At 39.7% G+C, this 20,124-nt stretch overlaps 2 protein-coding genes across 2 annotated transcripts in view; one reads left to right on the forward strand and one right to left on the reverse strand.

Annotated features, from left to right (window-relative positions):
* The window catches only part of dlp (dally-like), a 42,368-nt gene extending 25,240 nt beyond the window's left edge, over positions 1 to 17,128 (forward strand). The window contains exons 2-9 of the mRNA XM_065477396.1: positions 442 to 621; positions 9,660 to 9,894; positions 9,955 to 10,277; positions 10,335 to 10,465; positions 10,521 to 10,676; positions 11,625 to 11,740; positions 11,829 to 12,031; positions 15,148 to 17,128. Coding sequence (XP_065333468.1) covers positions 442 to 621; positions 9,660 to 9,894; positions 9,955 to 10,277; positions 10,335 to 10,465; positions 10,521 to 10,676; positions 11,625 to 11,740; positions 11,829 to 12,031; positions 15,148 to 15,464 — 1,661 coding nt within the window. The 3' untranslated portion in view covers positions 15,465 to 17,128. The remainder of the gene's footprint in view (positions 1 to 441; positions 622 to 9,659; positions 9,895 to 9,954; positions 10,278 to 10,334; positions 10,466 to 10,520; positions 10,677 to 11,624; positions 11,741 to 11,828; positions 12,032 to 15,147) is intronic.
* LOC135935235 (glycoprotein-N-acetylgalactosamine 3-beta-galactosyltransferase 1-like) lies at positions 17,113 to 19,748 on the reverse strand. The gene is made up of 9 exons (XM_065477397.1): positions 19,610 to 19,748; positions 19,435 to 19,558; positions 19,266 to 19,375; positions 19,046 to 19,198; positions 18,845 to 18,983; positions 18,669 to 18,787; positions 18,509 to 18,619; positions 17,768 to 17,925; positions 17,113 to 17,709 (listed from the first exon to the last, which is right to left on the reverse strand). The coding sequence occupies exons 1-9, from the start codon at positions 19,626 to 19,628 to the stop codon at positions 17,368 to 17,370; spliced, it is 1,275 nt and encodes a 424-aa protein (XP_065333469.1). The 5' UTR covers positions 19,629 to 19,748; the 3' UTR covers positions 17,113 to 17,367.
* Positions 19,749 to 20,124: the final 376 nt, after the last annotated feature.

The following is a 20,124-nucleotide window of genomic DNA, read 5'->3' on the forward strand; positions in this document are numbered from 1 at the left end:
CCGTTTCACACCTTGTGGGTCCAGGGCAGCGAGCGAGAATAAAAAGCAGCCGTGCATCTCCCCATTAACACCAAGGAGCGGCTAGTGTATATATTTCTGGAGGAAGAGCAATATCGGATCTATTTTAGTAACGCTTTGAGCGCGCATGGGTCGCCCTTCATTTATGGATTTGGAGGGATTATATGGGTCTCTGGAAAAATGTGTCTTCCCAGCATTGGCGGTCTTTTTTAATGCACATGCTCTCTCAAGCCTTTTGTTTTATCAGTGCATTGGTTCAAAATGGAAGGAAAACATTCCGGCGCTTTAGAAGGAGCGCTTTCTCGCTCAAAGGCTGCTGTCGCTGCTGGAAGGGGATTTAAATTTTAAACAGTGTGATAATTGCTTTCGTCTGTGAGTTTTTCTCTCCCCAGTTTTAGTAACCTGTGTTGTTTTTTGTTTCAGCCAACGGGTTGAAAGTGTGCATCCCAAGCAACGATGACGGCCTCAATGTATCCTGCTGCACTACGAGGATGGAAACTGGGTTGGCCAGCAAAGCGAGGCAGGACTTTGACCAGAAGCTGCAATCTACACTGAACAACCATCTAGCCACTATCCTCAAAGCGAAATCAAAAAGATTCAATGGTAATGTTCCTTAAAACCTTAAAAAATTTATAGTTTATGTAGCATGAGACTAAAAATTAAAGCTCTTTCGCTATTGCACCAAAGCGAACGTTGAAAATGGCCCGACTGAGATACGCAATTTTACGATACGTTTCTCCCGGGAGATTAAAAATTTACAATGAAAACAATCTAGACTATGATCAGTTTCAAAAAATAAAAATATCTCACTCACATGAGACTTGTCGGAGATATTTGCCGAGGTTATGGGGTGTACAAAAAGGCCCTTGGGGGATTGTATTAAACCTTTCGTTCCAGAGAATAAGTGTTTGTCTTCCCTTCAGCCCGGTTTTTGGCGATTTGCTCCGAACAAAACACACAAATATGACATTATGCAGTCTTAATCCACCTGTAAAATGTTTTTTTTTCTCAGAAATCCTTTTCAAATGGGAACCTCTATTTTTAGCGTCCTTGTAAAATAGCCCTTAAATAAGCTGGAAAGATTGCACGAAGGTTGTGATCCTTGGGTGTGGAAAATCAATAGCCATTACGTTTTGTCACGCTACATTATCCTCCATTCTCAGCAACAAATACACAGGTATCCCATGTTTCCTTTTAATAAGACGTAATATCGTCCATCAAGTGGCCTTCAATGTTACCTAATCCATCCCTAACACTCTGATGTCCCTAAAATTTGTTCCGACGATTTTTTCCAGACCCCTGAATTTAATCCCTTCAAACTGTTCAACTATTTATATCTATATCAGAGTTCAAAGCCAAATACTGAACCATTGAAGAATTTTTCATACAATTGATTGAAAATAATTCGTAATGTATTCAAGTGATCACCATGCAATCGCTACATTATTTATTTTTAAGGAAAAAATTTACTAAGCGTTTCAAAAAAATCCATTTTTTGCATTCATTCCCTTCAAAATATTATTGGAATGGTTTATCTCGGGGAAATATTTCAATCGAAGAAATTCAGTCTGCAGCCTTTTCTATTTCTTGGGACGAGGAGCGTCGTGTTCCACAAAAACCAATTGATCCACAGCCTGTCATAAGTTTAGAGTTGTGCATTCCATAGCCTTTTCCAGGCTTTGGGTTTGACAAGAAAAGAGGGCCGTAAAAAGTGCGCTTTGCTTCCGCAGTATTTACTGTCGCTCAAGAGCGACACAGAAAATGCAAATAGCGGTAGCAAATAGCGACTGAACAAGGTTTTCCCTCCACAGAAGTTATTTTAGGCTGAGGTTGCATGCGCGTCGCAGGGTTGTGTTAGGGTTTATATTATTTTTCGAGACAAAGAAACAACAATAAACCGTAGCAGGATTTATGATAGTAGCCGAGAGGAGCACGCATAAAGAAAATATTTGTAGCAACTCTCAGCACTAAAATAAATATATATTAACGCGCTCGTCAGGGCTATTCATTCTTTTTGCCCCGCTGCTGCTCAGTGTCCATCAATAAACTCTAACGGGATAATCTAAATACGAATCGAATTGCCGCCGCCGTTCGCTTTGAAATCCTCTCAGCAGCAAATGAGCTCAGGTCATCAAGCAGGCGTTGAATTTGAACAAAAAATCTGCACGGCCAGTTACACGCCCGGTCGGTTGATCTTGGACGAGCGCCGCGAGCGGCGAGAAATTTCGCGCCCACTCTCTCGCACACTGCGAGTATTGATCAGCGCCGGCTGGAATTAATTGAATATTTGCCTGATCCTGGCGCGCAGAACACGAGGGCCGAATCCATTTGGCTAATTATCTGCCTGTTGAGATGGCGCTGAGCAAATATTGCGAGAGGCAGCTTTTGTTCAGCTGGCAGGCAGAAATTTGACAGCAGCAGCTTGAAAAAAGTTAAGGAAGAGCCCAAAACGTTGGCGCGTGTTCAAGAATTCCGTGGCTGTTTAGAACTCGTTAAGAAGCAAATCCCTCTCTTGACTTTTGCAAATTTTCTTGTGCACTTTAAAGCAACAAATGATGCACTATCCAAGACAAAATGCAAATCACAATCAGCTAGCCCCACCAAACTATATGAAATAAATAAATGGCGTAACCAGTGGGAAATTTTGCACTGCTCCAAAAATGTTTTGGCGTGCTTTTATCGAAACGCGCACTAATTTGAGCCGTGCCAATTGGCCCTTACCAAATAAAGCTCTGATCAAAATCTTTGGCTCGCTCTCGTGTTAGTAGAGCAACAAAACGGCAACTAATGTTGTGACTGATTGTGAGTGCAAAATGATCACTTTTGACTTTTAGCTCACGGTGTGAACGAGAAAAGTAAATATTTACACTCTCATATCATCGAAGCTTGTCATATCCCTGCGCTCATGTTTTACGTCCTCCATTAAGTAACATTATCGGCTGTTCCCAAGCCTTGTAATACACGTACTTCAACTCTTGCATTATACACATTTTGAAATCGAGTCCAGACGTCGCGGTAAACTTGACAACCCCGGTAGTGCAAATGTGTTTTGTTTCTGCTCCACCTCTAAGGGTTCCGATTCTTTTGAGCTCCTTTTATACGAATTTCCCTTTCAAATCTTGATCAAAAGCGAGTCGGCTCGGCGGCGGAGGCTAAATTATTATTATAAAATATACATCCGCCTGGAAGCATAACATATACATATTAAAAAAAAGACAAAAAACCGCCTCTGCCGCAGACGCTGCTTATCTTGAATCTGCATCTGATCTTTTTTATCCTCGCGAGAGAGAGAGAGAGAGAGAGAGAGAGAGACGCGGCCAGCTATTCACTTTAATACAAATGAAGTTGCCCACACCGCCACACGTATTATTTATTATTAATTGCAATGCGGCCAATGGCTGTTGAAATCCTCGTTTACTTGATGTTTCGCGCAGCAGGAGTGGCTGCTTAGCATTTTAAAACGTTCGCCGGCGCGTGCGAACTCTTAAGAGAAATATCAATTTGCCACGACATGCGCCAGCAGCAGTAGACGGCGGAGAATTATAATAGAAATAATGGTCATGGCTGAATCACCCATTAAAAATTTTGGCCAAGCTTCTTCCTCTGGCAGAAGGTCGGATGCTGCATTCGGATGACTGTTTTGTCGCCTCCCACCTCGTTTGCTCTTCCGCTTTGGCTCATTCAATACTGCTTTAAAAGGGGGTGATGCCCTGCGAGATGTGTGCCAGTCTCTAATATGAAAAACTCAAACTGTTATTGCCCCGCGGGGAGGTGCACGCCGGCTGGATTATTTGATTACTGACGTCACGCAATGTGTCATCATCCCCCGACTTAGCTGCGACGCTGATAAAAAGCAGCAAATCCAGCAGCGGCTGAAAAGAGCCCAGCGTTGCAATGGGTAATCAAAACTCTTCTCACTTCATTCGCCCCAGTGATAAATTCAGACCGATTTAATGCCATGACTGATGCTGGAGGGGCTCTTAAATGAATGATATGAACATTTTTAAACATTAAAATTGGACGATTAATTTTTTTTCTACTGATTTTACAATGGCTTGCGAACAAGCAGGCACGGAACGCTAAAAATTGAAAAATTATATAATAAAATAAGTATCACAAGCTTTCGTAAGTGGTTGTTTCGACCTCGCAGACCTTATCAGCAGTACTTAACCTCCAAAACAAAATCCATATTATTTGCAGAGAATTTTGAATCAGCGATCTTTGAATACGCCCGCCTACATTCATTTCAGAGTGCAAACGAAAAGAGAAATTAGTTGGTTTGCTTCGTGTTGTATGTGCAGCAAAAGCCGAATTATATGTATCTCTGCGTGGCTGGAAAGTTATTTCACAGTTTCCTTTTTATGCATATGAAGTCGCAGTCAGCCCCCATTGACCTTGCACACTTCCCCTGTCCGCGCATTTTTCACAGTTAAACGAGCGGAAATTCCTCAGCGCCGGATCTTGAAAAGCTGCTAAGAATGCAATAATTGCAGTCTAAAACCAAACCTCAGCGCCGACTGAGGGTAATTCATTAGTAAAAGAGCTCTGGCAGATCCTGGTGGCGCGCACTTGCTTAACCGATCGCGTACGTAAAAAAACGATGAAAAATTCCTAGCCTTGAGACGACTATGATGTACCTCTAAATAAAGGAGGTGGACCCTCTTCTCAGTGGGTATAGGCTGGATGCGCGGAGCCAGCAAGCAACTAATCTGCAAAATATCTCTCGCCTCTCGCCGGCATTATTACTCACTCGCTCGCTCCAGTCCAGTCTCACTCTTTCGCGCAGGTAAATACCTGTGCCCATACAAACTCACCTCTACATACCTACGGCCTTGGGAGAGAGGCTCCATTGGCGCGGTGCATTCCTGAGAAATAGCACAAGTACCTTAATAGCGGACGGACTGAGCGGGCTAGAGGGATGACCCCCCGTGGCGGGGTGTTCCCTTACCTTAATTACCAACTTCCTGCTCAATACGCTGCGCGTATATAGTTGAACAAACTCGGGTCGGCGCGGAGCGTTACCGCCGCCGCCGCCGCTGATGCTTTTGGTTCCATCGCAAAACCGTTTTACAGTTACGAATGGGCATGATCTCACTCTAAAAGCACCTCAGAAGTTGAAAGAAAGTGCGCCGCGCGAGATATTCTCATCGTGAACAACACGCGGCAGCTTTTCGCAGTGTACTGCCGAAATCGCTGCGAGGCACGTGAAATTTTTATTGCCTTGAACATTTGTGTGAAAAACTCATAACTGCGAGTGCACGGCCACCAACTAATGGCGCCGAAATTGAGCAGAATTCATTACATGCCTCCGCATGTGGTCATTTTCGCCAGACGGACTGAGAAGAGGAAAATTGGCGACTGCTGCCTCAGCAAATGTTTTTTTGTGTCAATAATCGCACAGCAACATGTAAATATTTTTCCAAGTAATTAAAGCGAGAAATTCCAGCAGAACCTGTTCGCCGCCGCCGCCTCTTTTGCCAACTAACTGATGTATGCTGGGTCCGCGCGCGTCCGCAAAAATGCAAATCGCACTCCATCCATGAATTACAATCAGCATCCACGGCAGCAATTGTGCCAGATCGCTTTATACGCCCAGCAACCAGCGCCGGCGCTCCCGATTAAAATTCACCACTCCTCAATCGATTCGCACCTTTTCGCACACTGAAGGTTAACAGATAAAGCATCATTTATAGTCAAATAAACCTATGTTAATTTGTTGTTTGAACAAAATCGATATGTAATCATTGTATCATTTGTTTTAGATGAAAGACACATTTTAATTAATGGTTTCCTCCTTGGTGGGGGAATTCTAATCAATTTATGATGAATGAAATGAATCGATTTTACTAAAATACATTTTACACACAATGAAACTTAAAACATCCACTACAGTAGCCTTAGGCTGAAAAATTCTTTGACTTTATTTTTTGCCAATTTCTTGATCGTAAAAGATGCGCATTAAAGTAATTTTGCAATATAGCATTCAACAGCTTTGAAATAACATGCAGATTCATGCTACACATTATAATTTGTTCACTTCAAACAAGGTTCTTCGTATTGTGGTGCTCGATATTAAAAAAGCAACTAAAATTCTCAGCCTTGCTTCACTGGCAAATTTCCAGTGCGCCATGCCATGTAAATCGCCCTTCAATTATACCCGCCGCAGAGCAGGATTCTTTTAAAAGCTCATAAAATGATGGCGAACCTGCTGCCGGCCAATGAAATAAAATCATCTTGCCTACCAGAGTCTGCAGCGTCCTCTTCTTTTTACTGTATACTTACTCCTTTCAGCGAGCAATCGCTACGTACCATCGGCTTAGATATTGCTGCTGCCGCTGAGAGAGCATGTCGAATTTCAAGTCTCTGATTAAATGCTATGTTTCTCTTAACGCAATTAATCATGTAGCGACGCAGTGGAGAGACAATTTTTTTGCCCGGCCAACTTCACAGCGACTGAATGTACGGCGATTCAGGCGTGAAATAGACGCGACACTTGAGCGGCTTATTTTTAATTATCCGGCTTTTCACGCCTCTAGAGACGCGAAGAACTACTCGCACTCCAAATGTTTTAATTTACAACTCTGTAGGGAACTCACTCACTCGAAACAGTAGTTTGGTGCAAAAACTGTCAGGCGTGCCGGAGTGAAATTAGTCGTGAATTGCAGCTTCTCAAAAATTGAGAAGCCTGTAATTTGACGCATTTCAACGTGCAATATGTAAGCTTCCATTGAATTATGGACCGTCTGAAATCGAATCACATTTTTACCGCTACTGCAGAGCTGCTCTTTTGGTTTGTGGTCATCAGACGAAGGAATTGCACAGAACAGAGGCTTGCGTTCATCGAGTGGATCAGATTTCACTTTACAACTCAATAGGATTTTTTCCTGTGTGTGGTTGCTGGCTGTTGTATTCAAAATAATTTCACCGATTGTTGTACATTATTTCTCTTGCCGTTGAGAAATAACACGAGCCTTACATAATGCAAACTGGAAACAGAAAATATGCATGCACGAGAGCTACTTCTCGAAAGTGATTCAACCCACAGATATATCTGTATACATTTCGGAGGCGCCTGAAATTTTAATGCTGCCTTAGCCGGTCCAACATCAGAGGCGTATTCTCCATACCTCGGCTGCTGGAAGGGCGTCGAGGCGGCTGCAAAGGGGCTTTTTGGGTTGAATACACTCTCGAGACCCTCGTTGCTGCGTGTGATATGTAAAGTAGGTGACGACGGCGACAGTCTGGCAGGGGTGCGCAGGGGCTGAACTGCAGAGCACATTTTTTATTCCTTTGTGTGTTGTGTACGCGGTTGCGTCAATTCAGATACACATCGCGCGTACGAAGCAAACTTGACACATTCCCCCCTCATAACCGATCCGCAGCTGAAATTCGAAATTGTCATCCCTGCTATTGCGGCAGATTGGTCGGAAGTTTTGTTGACGTGTTATTTTCACAATTGCTGTCGAAATACGAGAGTCATGCAGCAGCAGACCAGTTATTTGATTTAATTGGGCGGGCGTTTCACCTCACAAGCTTTAATGGCCAAATAAAAGTTTGACGACGAGCGGAGAGAGGCAGCTTTTTCATTTGGCGCATATTTTGTATCATCTCTCGGCATCTGGCTGATGGCGAAAAAAGGACATTAACCTGCGCGTAATAGTCGCACTCTGGGTGCTGCTCTTCTTCGTGACGAGAGACGAGCGTGCTCGATTCTCAGGCAAAGGAACTAAAGGAACAGCCGTCGATATTTTGTCTTATTGTTAACTGTTCACGTGCCAGATTGACATTTTTTTGTCTTTCCTTTGTTTCAACGAGACAGGTCTAAATTAGGTATTGCTTGTTCGATTAATTAAACAACATCTTCTATCAATCCTGCAGAATGTTCATGCTTCGATTGAGTGCAATTCATACATATACATCAATTTCTATGCGTGTTCTCTTAATGAACATTTTGTAAACGAACTTAAACTAAAAAATGCTTGATTTTAAATACCTTGCAAAACAAATTAATTCATCTTGTAATTTCTACAGACAGGTTTTCAATTACGTTCGTTGAAAAACGAGGCTTTTCAAAGCAGATAAGTAATGGTACTTCTCAGAAGAAATAGACCTGGCTAATATTTCAATGAATGCCGATCTTTCATCTAAACGACATTGCATTCTCTGTAGCCAACAACGCTGAACGTGCAAGGGCAAATCGTGGTACGAATAAAAATAAATCGCTCTTTAGCTCTTCGCCTGCTTTTTTGATTATTTGCTCGGCCGTGCGAAGAGCATTAGCTAATTGAGATTGTAATGGGCGATAATTATTGCAATTAGACAGCGCGAACTTAGAGCCTGGGGAGTTTGCGCATGGTTATTAATGCTTTTTGCCTCCGAGTACATCACACTTTTCAGCTAATGCTTTTAAATGTACTCTTTCATTTGGCTGCTAAGCGCCATTTTTTATTTCATGAGCCTCCTTTGCACATTGAGTAAACTGTTTTTGTTCAGCTTTTTGTAAAGGGATACACGGTATTACTTAGTTAAAAACATTAACTGTTTACAATAAATAATCTTTCTGAAATACATGCGCGGAATTTGCAGTTAGGACATGCTATGCGTCAATTCTCGAGTTAAATGTTTGATGAAAGGCGAGATTTTTTTCTGTAAAGCAGGATTTAAATAGACTTCAAATAGGATTTCAAATGGACATGCAGACAGTCTGGAAAATGGCTTGTCTCCTCTTCAAAACCGCTATTCAGCTGCAGCGAGAGTCGTTGTGCAATATTAAAAGTAAATCTGTGTAACAACCTTCCGTTGATGGTTGCGAAGAGCCCAATAACTCACCTGTGGCGGCCGCTGCACCTCCGTCTCGTTAAATATTGTCATTTGAATTACCAAGCCGAGAGATAAAATTTCCATTTTTCTGAAGGCCAATCATGTGTTAGAATAATAATGACGCGAGCTGCTTCTCGTGCATGTCCATCCGGCAAAAAGGCTGTCTGTCAGCCGAGAAAATGAGCGAGCGTGTTTATTTTATTGCCATGTAAATTCTCGCCGCGCGCAAACCACGAGTGGTGTGGCTTCGTTATTTTCATGGCTTTTGTGGAAGGCGGTGCGCAGGACAAAAAGTCTGTTGCACCAGGCTGTGTTTCCACCGGGTCGACGCGCCAGGGAAAAATGTTATGCTCACTCTGAGTGTGTATTAATAAATAATGTGCGGCCCTTTGTATGCGCGCGACCAGAAGGTGTTGCATTACCAGGCCACTGGCCGAGGTCAATAGTCCCTGGAAACAAGACTGGTGGCTGGCTGGCTGCCTGCTCGGCGGCCGACTCAGCCCGCAGATGCGCGCAAATTCTCAGCCGTCATTTTACGCCATGCTGAGAATGCGCAGAGCTATTTTTATTTCACGACTAATTAAATTTATTATCGAAGTCGCGAGTTGTCTTTGGTATATAGGGCTGCAACTTAACTATTGATAACTAAGGCTCTACTTTTCCTTGTTCCTTTAGAGGAACGTCGAGACATTTTCACACTTTGCAAATTTGTAAATGGGAAATTTTGGACATAAGACGTTTTTTTTGTTTTTACATTGTTGAGCGTACCTTGAATTTTCGCGGGTACTTTATTTGAAACTAATGGTGTTTACATGTTTCAGAATTCTTCTCTGAAATGCTTGCAAAGTCGAGGAAGGAATTTGACGAAATGTTCAAGAGGACGTATGGACAAATCTACGAAAACAACAAGGATGTTTTCTACGAGCTATTTGAAGCCCTGTCACTATATTTCGAGAAAGGCAAAATCAGACTGGACAAGAGCTTGGACAACTTCTTCAACAACCTGTACCAGAAAATGTTCCTAGTCCTCAACAGCCAATACCGTTTTGACGAAAAGTAAGCTTCAATTTTCCAGCCCAACTTTTATTTGTTAATTAACATAATCTCTATTTCCAGGTACATGGCCTGTGTGTCCAATCAGATGAACGGGCTACAACCCTTTGGAGATTCTCCTATCAAGCTGTCACTGCAGGTCAAGAGGTCATTCATCGCTACCAGAGCCTTTGGGCAAGCCTTGAACATTGCAGATGAGGTGGTCACCAGTATGTTGAACGTGCAGCCTCCACCAGATTGCAGCCATGCCCTCACCAAGATGTCTGGTTGCAACGTTTGTCAGGGGCGCGTAAACTTGAAAGCGTGCCCAGGATTTTGTGGAAATGTCATGAAAGGCTGTTTAGCTTACCACTCAGAGCTGGACACTGAGTGGAACTCATTTGTTGGTAAGCAGTCATTAAAATTAAAAAGCTCAACAAGAATTAAACTCATTTTATTTGCAGATGCATTTGGCAAAATTACTGAACGACTGCTTGGCCCATTTAGTATTGAGGCTGTGGTAGAGCCGATAAACATCAAAATATCCGAGGCCGTCATGAACTTCCAAGAAACTAGTGCTCAAGTGTCAGAGAAAGTAAGCAAGTGTGGGGGAGCTCTTCTTAATGATTTCTTATCATATGATTGAACAGATTTTTGGTGTATGTGGAAAGCCAAGACTAGGAGCAAGGAGTCCCCAAGAAATCAACTACGAGACCATTAGCTTTGGCAGCAGAAGCAAAGCTCGCAACCAACCCAAAATAAACCAAACTCCTTTGGAAAAGCTTATCAATGAAACAAACATTGTGGTAAGTAAAGCTGTTTGCCCTTTTTCCGTGCACCTCATTTTCCTTGTTGCTCGAAAATTCAGTTTGTAATTCTTAACCAGTTTTTTATTTTATGCTGGAATTAGGGCTTGAACTTGTTAGTCAATGAAATAAGTAAGTGGCCTATCTGTCATGGACAAAAATGTCCACAGATTGCTTTCTTTCATCTAGTTCCAATTTTAAATCTGTCTGTTTAGCTCATATATACTAAACATCCATTGCAATGAAATCCTTTTTTTACACTCTAAAAAATAAAATAATAATTGGGGTATGAATTACAATCTAAAATTACTGTTAGGATAAGATAAATCAGATATATTCTCTTATACATGGAAACCTGCCAAAAACTCAAACCTAAACGCAAAATTGCTATACATGGTAGAAATATCTGAATCGCCAAGTCCTTTCAAATAAATAAAAATAAACCAATATACTACCAGGGAGAAAACGGCAAATTTTACATAGTACCATTTCAATAGACAGCAAACATAAAATTTTAATTTTGTCTTTATTCCTATTCCTAATTGTTTTAATTTAATGTGGGTTCTTGTCAAAACGCAATTTGTAATCTCACTGATCCCTTTTGCTTGGGGTTGTTAAGATGTGCTTTTGTTTAATGTATGATGTTTGTGTTTTGGCTACATGGTTTGTTTTATTTGAGTACGGAGAAAACGTGATAACATAGTGTACAAAAGTCAATCATTTGCTCTTCAGGGCCCAGGCTAAAAATAAAAATGATTTTTACATTTTGATTCACTTGATTCTTCTTGATTTTGTCAACTTAAGTAATATATTTTTGTAAATATTTTAAATTATCACATTTGCTTAATTTAAGTCATTTATTTGCTGTTAGAAGAAAAATGAACCCTGTATTAAGCTAATGAAATTTAAAATTTCCAATGTGAGACACTCACCATCTTTTCAATATAGGTCAGAGCCACTAAGAATTACTGGTCACTCCTTCCGGAAAAGATGTGCCTAGATATAGAGGAGACAGTAAGCTCACAGCAAGAAAGTAATTGCTGGAATGGCAAATCTAAAAATCGGTAAGCAAACCTTTTATTATTTTCATTGGATTTTGAACAGCAATGAAATCTTTTGTGAACAGATTAAACAAAGTCGCTCTAATTCTAGATACACTGAAGTGGTTGTTGCTGGCACTGGCATTGCCGCTCAAGCAGACAACCCTGAAGTCAAAGTGAGCTCTGCTGAATCTTCGAGACAAACCAGCAAATTGAGTGAGCAGATGTACACGTTGCGGATGCTTGTCAGCAAACTGCGGAATGCGCAAAATGGACAAGACATTGATTGGAATGACGATGAAAGTGATGATGAAGGTATAACAAAACAGTTTCTACTTATTGCTTTTCTTTCCCTTTTTATTGAACAATTGATTAGTTTTTGCTTCACAATTTTCTGATGATTGAATGGATTTTCGCCACCATGGTTAATTCCTTGTAAGCTGCGCTAATTTATTTTGCCTATCTCTTATGCCAAAAGGATTACTGAATTAATGGTTAATTCTCATCAACCAGGCAAACAATGGCTGGTCCACGCAGAAATTGAACAAATTGCAATCATAGAATTATTACAAATTAAATTAACACAGTAGCTCTTCTTTGTGCATCTTATACAGGGCGGGCTCCTAAGAGATAATAATAAGAGATGAATAATTGCCTCGCATGTACTTGTAGTGGCTAGCAGCTTTAAAATGAAGGATTTAATTTTGGGTTTGTGGATATATTGGAAAGAGGGAAGGGTGTTGAAGACAGGGTGAGTTGATCTCTTTGGTTGTGCTCGGACAATAAGTTTCAATGCTAGGTAAGTCCTCTGCAGTTAATTCTTTGGTTTGGATTTGTTTTTGTAGGTTAAGTACAATTTATGAGGTCCGTGGGGCAAAATCATAGGAACATTGTGCTATGCAATTTTCAATTCAATTGTTCACTTTCCAACCTTGGTCAAGATGCACACAAAAATTCGTCTAAAGTTGAATTATTTTACTCGTGTTTGTTTGTTTGTTCCTAACATAGTGAATATATCACAATTTTTATTTGCTTTGGGTTAGCTAAAAAGAAGTCTCATTATATTTGGCTTCTATTTTAATTGTGAATGTCAGCAAGTTGTTCACTAATGCTACATCAATCCTAACTTCTCCTATTCCGTTTTTTACAATTTAACTACTTGTTTTTAGGGTTTTTGGCAAAAGAAATAGGAATGAGTTTTATTTAGCAGCTTAAAAATCCTTAGGATTAACTTATTTTTAACTTACAACGGCATGCCGTTGATGTGTGTAATTTTAATCCTCACAATTAGACATATAACTAAATAATAAAAGAGCAGTTATTTGCGAGATTGGAGGTCGATTGGACGCGATTTTTCAGCGTGGAAATTTTTAGGTGGCAGTCATATTTGCTTAAAGTACTTGTTAATAGATGGTGAAATTCCAAATTTGAAGCTCGGGAATGGGGGCATTCCCTATTTTTTCGGTATCTAAAAAATACCCAAAAAACGAATTATGTTAATGAATTCTAAACTGCAACTCTTGACTGCGTTAAGTTATCACCTTGAAATTTTCACCGCCTAACCTAGTTTTTAATCCTGAACAACTTTTGCATTTACAAAAAATTCGCAGGTCGAAGGTCAAGGTCACCTTTCGCGACCTTTTTTTGAAAATTCAAAATTAAGGGATGATAGCCCCCTACGATTTTTTTGGGGTTCAGGGCTGAAATGTAGCCCGTGAAATTCTGCACAAGCACACCAAGTTTCATAGGTGCAATCGCGATGCTTTTGCTGCAATTCGAATTTGAAGTTTGAAAACCTGCTCGAGGCCGCTTTACCGCGCATGCACTTTGAGCGGCGAGTTCGCCTCTTGTTCGTCAAGTTGATTTTTTTCGCATTTCACTTGCTTAGAAACACCAAGAGGGCCTAGGGTAGACCAAGGAAGGTCGAAATCGACCTTCAGGGTCTGTCCCTGACGTGACCCTGAGATACAAAATTTCTAAAATTTCCAATTTCATCGAACTTGGTGTCTTTTTATAGGTTTTCACCACTGTACAGCTCAAATATACAGCCAAAACTGCCGAATAAAAATCCTGAAACCGGTTCTTGAAGTAATTGTGGTAGACATTCATCCAGACGTGATGTGCAAAATGGTCAAAATTTTAAAATCTTAAACTTATGAAAAGTTGCTTCTATTTTGCACACATGAAGTTCATAATATGTGTTGATAATAAAGGATCTTATGCTTAATACTATGAAAAAATGTTATTAAATGCACTGGCAAAAAGGCTACTTTTAAAAACCAAAAATTTTTGTTTCCTTTCTTTTTCAAATAAAAAATTTTAAACATGTAATTTTTTTGTTATTTGCTCAAAATAAATATTTTCACTTTTTTTAAAAAAAAACAATCGTTAATTTTTAACACTCAATATGAACTTTGTGTGTACAAAACAGAAGAATCATATCATAAATTAAAGATTTCAAAATTTGACCATTTTTAACGTCTGGATTTTTGGCTAGTACCCCAATTATTTCAAGAACATGTTTCAGGATTTTCATTCGGCAGTTTTGGCTGTATATTTGAGCTGTACAGTAGTGAAAACCTATAAAAAGACACCAAGTTCGATGAAATTGGAAATTTTAGAAATTTTGTATCTCAGGGTCACGTCAGGGACAGACCCTGAAGGTCGATTTTGACCTTCCTTGGTCTACCCTAGGCCCTCTTGGTGTTTCTAAGCAAGTGAAATGCGAAAAAAATCAACTTGACGAACAAGAGGCGAACTCGCCGCTCAAAGTCCACGCGCGGTAAAGCGGCCTCGAGCAGGTTTTCAAACTTCAAATTCGAATTGCAGCAAAAGTATCGCGATTGCACCTATGAAACTTGGTGTACTTGTGTAGAATTTCACGGGCTACATTTCAGCCCTGAACCCCAAAAAAATCGTAGGGGGCTATCATCCCTTAATTTTGAATTTTCAAAAAAAGGTCGCGAAAGGTGACCTTGACCTTCGACCTGCGAATTTTTTGTAAATGTAAAAGTTGTTCAGGATCAAAAACTAGGTTGGGCAGTGAAAATTTTAAGGTGATACCTCAATGCAGTCAAGAGTTGCAGTTTAGAATTCATTAACACAATTCGTTTTTCGGGTATTTTTGAGATACCGAAAAAATAGGGAACGCCCCCATTCCCGAGCTTCAAATTTGGAATTTCACCATCTATTAAGAAGTACTTTAAGCAAATATGACTGCCACCTAAAAATTTCCACGCTGAAAAATCGCGTCCAATCGACCTCCAATCTCGCAAATAACTGCTCAAAATATAAATTTTTTTATACCCTTTCCAAAAAATACATGGAGGAATAAACAAATTCCTTAAGGTTGACCTGTTTCATAAATCTTAAACTACAATTCCCTACAGCTCTAACGCAAAGAAAAGAACTTAAATTTATTTTAATTTCAGACAACGTTGATAACGTGTACAGAGGCGATGGCAGCGGCTCAGGAGACGGAGACATTTCATCTGGTATTGACCAACACTCGCACGGCCCCATTGACCAGGAGGGTAGCGGTGGCGATGACGATGAAGACTTCCGTAGGGGCCACCCATTCACGAAGGCGCCGCCAATGCATCAGCCAGTGCCAACCGGCCGGTCGCCGACCTCCTCTGCGGCGCCGCCCACTGCTGCTGCAACAAAGGCTTCCGTCACCAAGGCTGTGGTCACATATTTGTTCCCGATCGTGGTGGTTTGGCTGGGCGGTATGTTCAGTGACTGGTAATCGAGTAGTGCGAAAAGACACTAGCAGGACAAACGCAAGGACTTTCTTAGCGGATCGTGTGTATTCAAATGTGTCACTATTTGGATTTGTCGGACCCAATGCTTGAGATGCAAGATGCGATTTTCAAATTTGAGCTCAATTCTTTCTCGAAGACTCTTTGATTGGTCTAAAAACATCTATCAGTGGATCTTGCATCTTGCTCCTCAGTTCAAGGGTTCATTATAATCGATGGTGGATTTTCCACCATTCGGTCATGTGTGATTTGTAAAGGAAAGAGTGGACATTTTGTACGAAAAGTATTTAAATTCATACTCAAACTTCTGAGACTTGGAAATTAAGTAATCTCATCTTGAGCATCGTAAGATGCTGAATTGATCAAACACTTATGGTGTTGACAAGCCTTATTTTTAGTATGGACTTAAAGAAGTTAGCAATAGGCTTTACTGAGTGGATGGCAACACAACGAGATATACGTAATGATTCGAGGAGGCCTTGCTGGCTTGTGTTGAGTGGAAAATGGAACTTTATCGTGTATATTAAACGTCCATTTCAACTGGGCTGTCAGAATCAATTTGTTTATTGCCATTCTTCGGGACTGGCGAATTCTTGAAGATTGAGACTTGGCAAGGAGATTCAGACAGCACTTACCAGAATGTCTTCTTGATACTTAAATTAATCGGATAACACTTCTTCGCATAAGTGTTAATGTAAAATTTGAAAATTGTTAATTTTCTTGTCGAAATTAAAGTCTTGATTGGATGTACATTCCATTGTAAAAAGCGAATGAGCAAAATTTTTATTTTTAGTGTACTTACTTGTAACCTTTGAATTGTCTCACTGTCAGTGTCCTAATTTATTGTTGTATTGAATTTCCAAGTATCGGCTGCCATCAAATTCCTTCTAGTCCACCGTAGCTCCAAAGTGGCTTCTGTGCGCAAGGGAGTTTCTTTCATGAAAGCAAATAAAACTTATGTCAGCTTCTCTGTTTTAGTGTCAATTCACGCGAGAAAATGTCTAAAAATTGTTACATAACTTTTTGATGGAAACTCATTTACTTGAACCGTTAGCTAAGCTGCACAACGTTTTAAATTCCTTTCTAATTGCTTGTTGGTGAGGACAGCATTTAATTTGACTGCCATTCCTGAATAGAACTGCGCAGCTCCTAAATTATGAAGCAGCTTTGTTTAATTGCTGACACTGTTTGGGAACTGCCACTGGATTTTGATTGGTCTGCAGAACATAGAACACCTGACTTCTATTTAAGTAAATTTTGTAATTTTGGTGGTTCCTTAGCAAACTGCATCAACACTGAAATGGCTAGACTAAATGGTTAGGCTTGCAGGTGTGCGATTGTAGTCAGGGTAGCAGAAAATTCGCCGTTTCAATCCTCAAAAATACAAAATCGGATAGAGGTGGCATATTTTTATTATTTGTGATTTGGAAGACTAATTGTAATTAATTAACTAATTTTATATATTAGCTTTGTAAAATCTCTTTTTCATAACCTGACTTGTGCTGCTGGCGAAGTCCTACACTGATTGTTGTATGAACCCTTATTCTGTTCATTTAAACCACTAGGATGAGTACTATACATAATGATTATGCTTTTTAACTCGCGCATCTTGAAGAAAAATAAAATCAGAAAACAGACAATATGAAAATAATGCTTGTTTATTCAAACCATCACACAACCTTCTTTTTTGGCATCAATGTCGCTTAAGGATGTTATAAGACCCAAATCATGAAATGAATTTCAATAATTTTATAGTTTTGTTCTTTTCTTATTGACCACATTGGTTTTTACGCTCTTGTTTGCCCTATTATTGGAATTGTTGAATAGTGTGCTGTTAACAACTGGCAGGGACTCGCTAGATAATGCAGAGCTCGTCTCAATAGCCACTGGTTAAATTATTCTTTTTGATAATTTGGTAAAAGCAAGAGTTTGATTTAGTTGCACAAAAGTTTCGTCTGTAATACTTGTAGAGGTCAAGATTTTGGCTGTAGTTGATTCAACTAACGCCTCCGTTAGGCTTGTAGTTGATGAAGTTGTCGTCTTGCTGCCTACTGTAGGTTTTTTAGCCACTTGTTCGGCTTGCTCTATGTTATCGGGTCCAGGATTTTCAGCAGCCATAACATCAGTCACGCCAAACATGACTTGGTTGTATACTAAGTGCTCCATCATGTAAAAATGGTGCGGAGTCATGTAGTGAAACGTTATTGGGTGTTTAGAGCAGCAATCAGCTCCCTTTAACAAAGAAAATAACTGATTAAATGGGTTGGAAAACAAAACGAGTGTGTATCACCCCTTTATGCGGCCACTTGATGAAATACCAATACCACCATTCTCTTTCACTCAGGTCGGGGTGAACGTAATTCTCAGCAACAAATGGGTAGAATCGGAAGTGACCTTTCTCATCTCTTGAGTCTCCTGGATAAACCTCAGCGTAGTCCAAACATCTACCTAAATTATAAATTTACTGTTCAATATTTTTTATTGTTTAAAAGACCACGGAATTTTGGAGAGTCGATTATTTTTATTCGAGCCGTAATTGATTTAAATCATACCAACTCTGCAATGCCTATAAAATTAAGCTAAAAAACTAGTCTATAAAGTTACAAGAGCCTGAACAAATTATTAAAAAAATCATTTTTATTAGGGTTGACATTTTTGAATATTCGTTACATCATCTTCTTGCGTTCCAAATTAAAAAAAATTAAGCTTGAATTTTTTTGCTCTGAATTTAAAGTCGAGATTTCGTGGTTACAATATTGAAATGCATTGGAAAAATTGTGGGTTCCAAAAATATAAATAAAATGCCTAAGAAACGAGAAAAATCGCGAACTTTTAGGAGGATATTTCGAATTAAAAAATAGCTAATATAATTAAGTATCAATAATAGGAGAAATCCAAAATTTGTTGAAAATAGTCTGTAAGAACCTCAACTTTCATATGCATCATCTAATGCTTTTAAGCTGAATCTTTTGATTTTTATGTTAAATTTTCAGTAAAAATAAATAACATTTTATCCTGGCTGATGATATACCTAAATCTGCATCTTCAGAGCCATCAGCCGTTTGGTTTGGACATTTTGTTATTTCTCCAGCAAAAGCTCTGGTCACTAGTCGTTTCACTGCTTCTCTGCTGAGAGCGTAACCTGTTTCAATAGTTTGTAACTTTGCCTCAGTTGACTTTTGAAAACGAACCAGCTCCTCCACTCATGTAGCCTCGTGGAACAATGGTTTTAAAATGAAAGCCAAAATAATCTGGGTCGTTGGGATCGTACGGCAAAAGCAATTTTCGCAAGTTATCCACCAGCACGTAGCTAAAAAGAACAAAAGGAGTGATATTTGGCTGAGTTTGAAAATTAATAGGAACTCACGAATCATCGTCAGCCTTCAAAAACCAGTCATAGTCATTGATGTAATTATCAAAAATATAGTTAAAGGCGTGCACTGTTTTTGCCCAGAGACCATCCCTTCCTGGACGTGCGTCGACTTTAATAGTCGGAAGAAAATCGTCTGTTCAAATTCCCACCGTTCATAATTTCATTTTTTTTTTCTGGTTTAGTGTATATACTTGCCTTCTACTTCGCTGATGAAAATTATTTTGTTGCAGCGGCGTCCCCACGTAGCCTTGACGTGAACCGATCTGTTGGCTGTGTTGGCAGAGGTGCAAACCCAACACAAAATTCGCACTTCATCAAAAAGTTTTTGGTTTCGCTGCGTCTGCATCTCTGTAATGTGATAGTAATCATTGCTTTGCTATATTGGTGCTCGTGCTTAAATGATTTTAAACAATACCGTAAAAGAGTTGTTCTATTATCGATCCATTCAAATCCAGTGCTTTGTGCACAAGGCGTGATAAACTTTCGTTTGGGGCTTTCTGGACTTTACTTTCGATTTCTAATGGACTGTGAATAATATATTAATTGAATGAGGATACCAAATATATTATTCTCTCCGGTTTTACCTCATGTATGCGCTATAAAAATATGCTGAGTAAGAAAATCCGCAAAAAAGTCCAGTCAAAAATAGAATGGTTAATTGAAAAGAAAGATCAACTTCGGACGATAAGCTCTTTGTTCTCCTGCGATCTGAAAAGAGTAGAATTTTGAATAAAAATAACAGAAAAACGGGAAGCTTACTAAATTTGCAAAAGCCCATCGCAAATTTGTCGAGCTGGACATGAGAGCAACTTATTGCATCGTGCAGTGTTATTGTGCGACTGCCAAGTGTGCGGCCTTATCTTCGCTGCCAACGTATCGCACCGCTTGCAGTTGTGCTTTTATCAAAAGTGACGTTTTAATATCAGACCCCCATAACTTTGTAATCAAAATAATGAAAATAAAAGTGATTAATACGCACGGTCATTTAGCTTGTCGAAATTATGCATGTGCTGCGTTGTTTTAAAAATGCACTAATTTTAGCCAGTCTATCCACAGCCAATTTTATTTCCCCGTGCAAAAGGCTGCTGTAAAAATTAAAAGTTTGCAAGTTTTATTTCTGGGTTCCTAGTGTCTATGCCTTCTTAGATATGGTATTTGTAAAAACTATAGTTCACACCTTTCCTACCAGCTTTTGATCTTAATTGAGCTTGATAAATTCCATAATTTCATTCAATTTGAATATAAATTGCGACAAATACGGAATAGATTTAATA

Source organism: Cloeon dipterum, chromosome 2, assembly GCF_949628265.1.
Source record: "Cloeon dipterum chromosome 2, ieCloDipt1.1, whole genome shotgun sequence".
Taxonomy (NCBI): domain Eukaryota; kingdom Metazoa; phylum Arthropoda; class Insecta; order Ephemeroptera; family Baetidae; genus Cloeon; species Cloeon dipterum.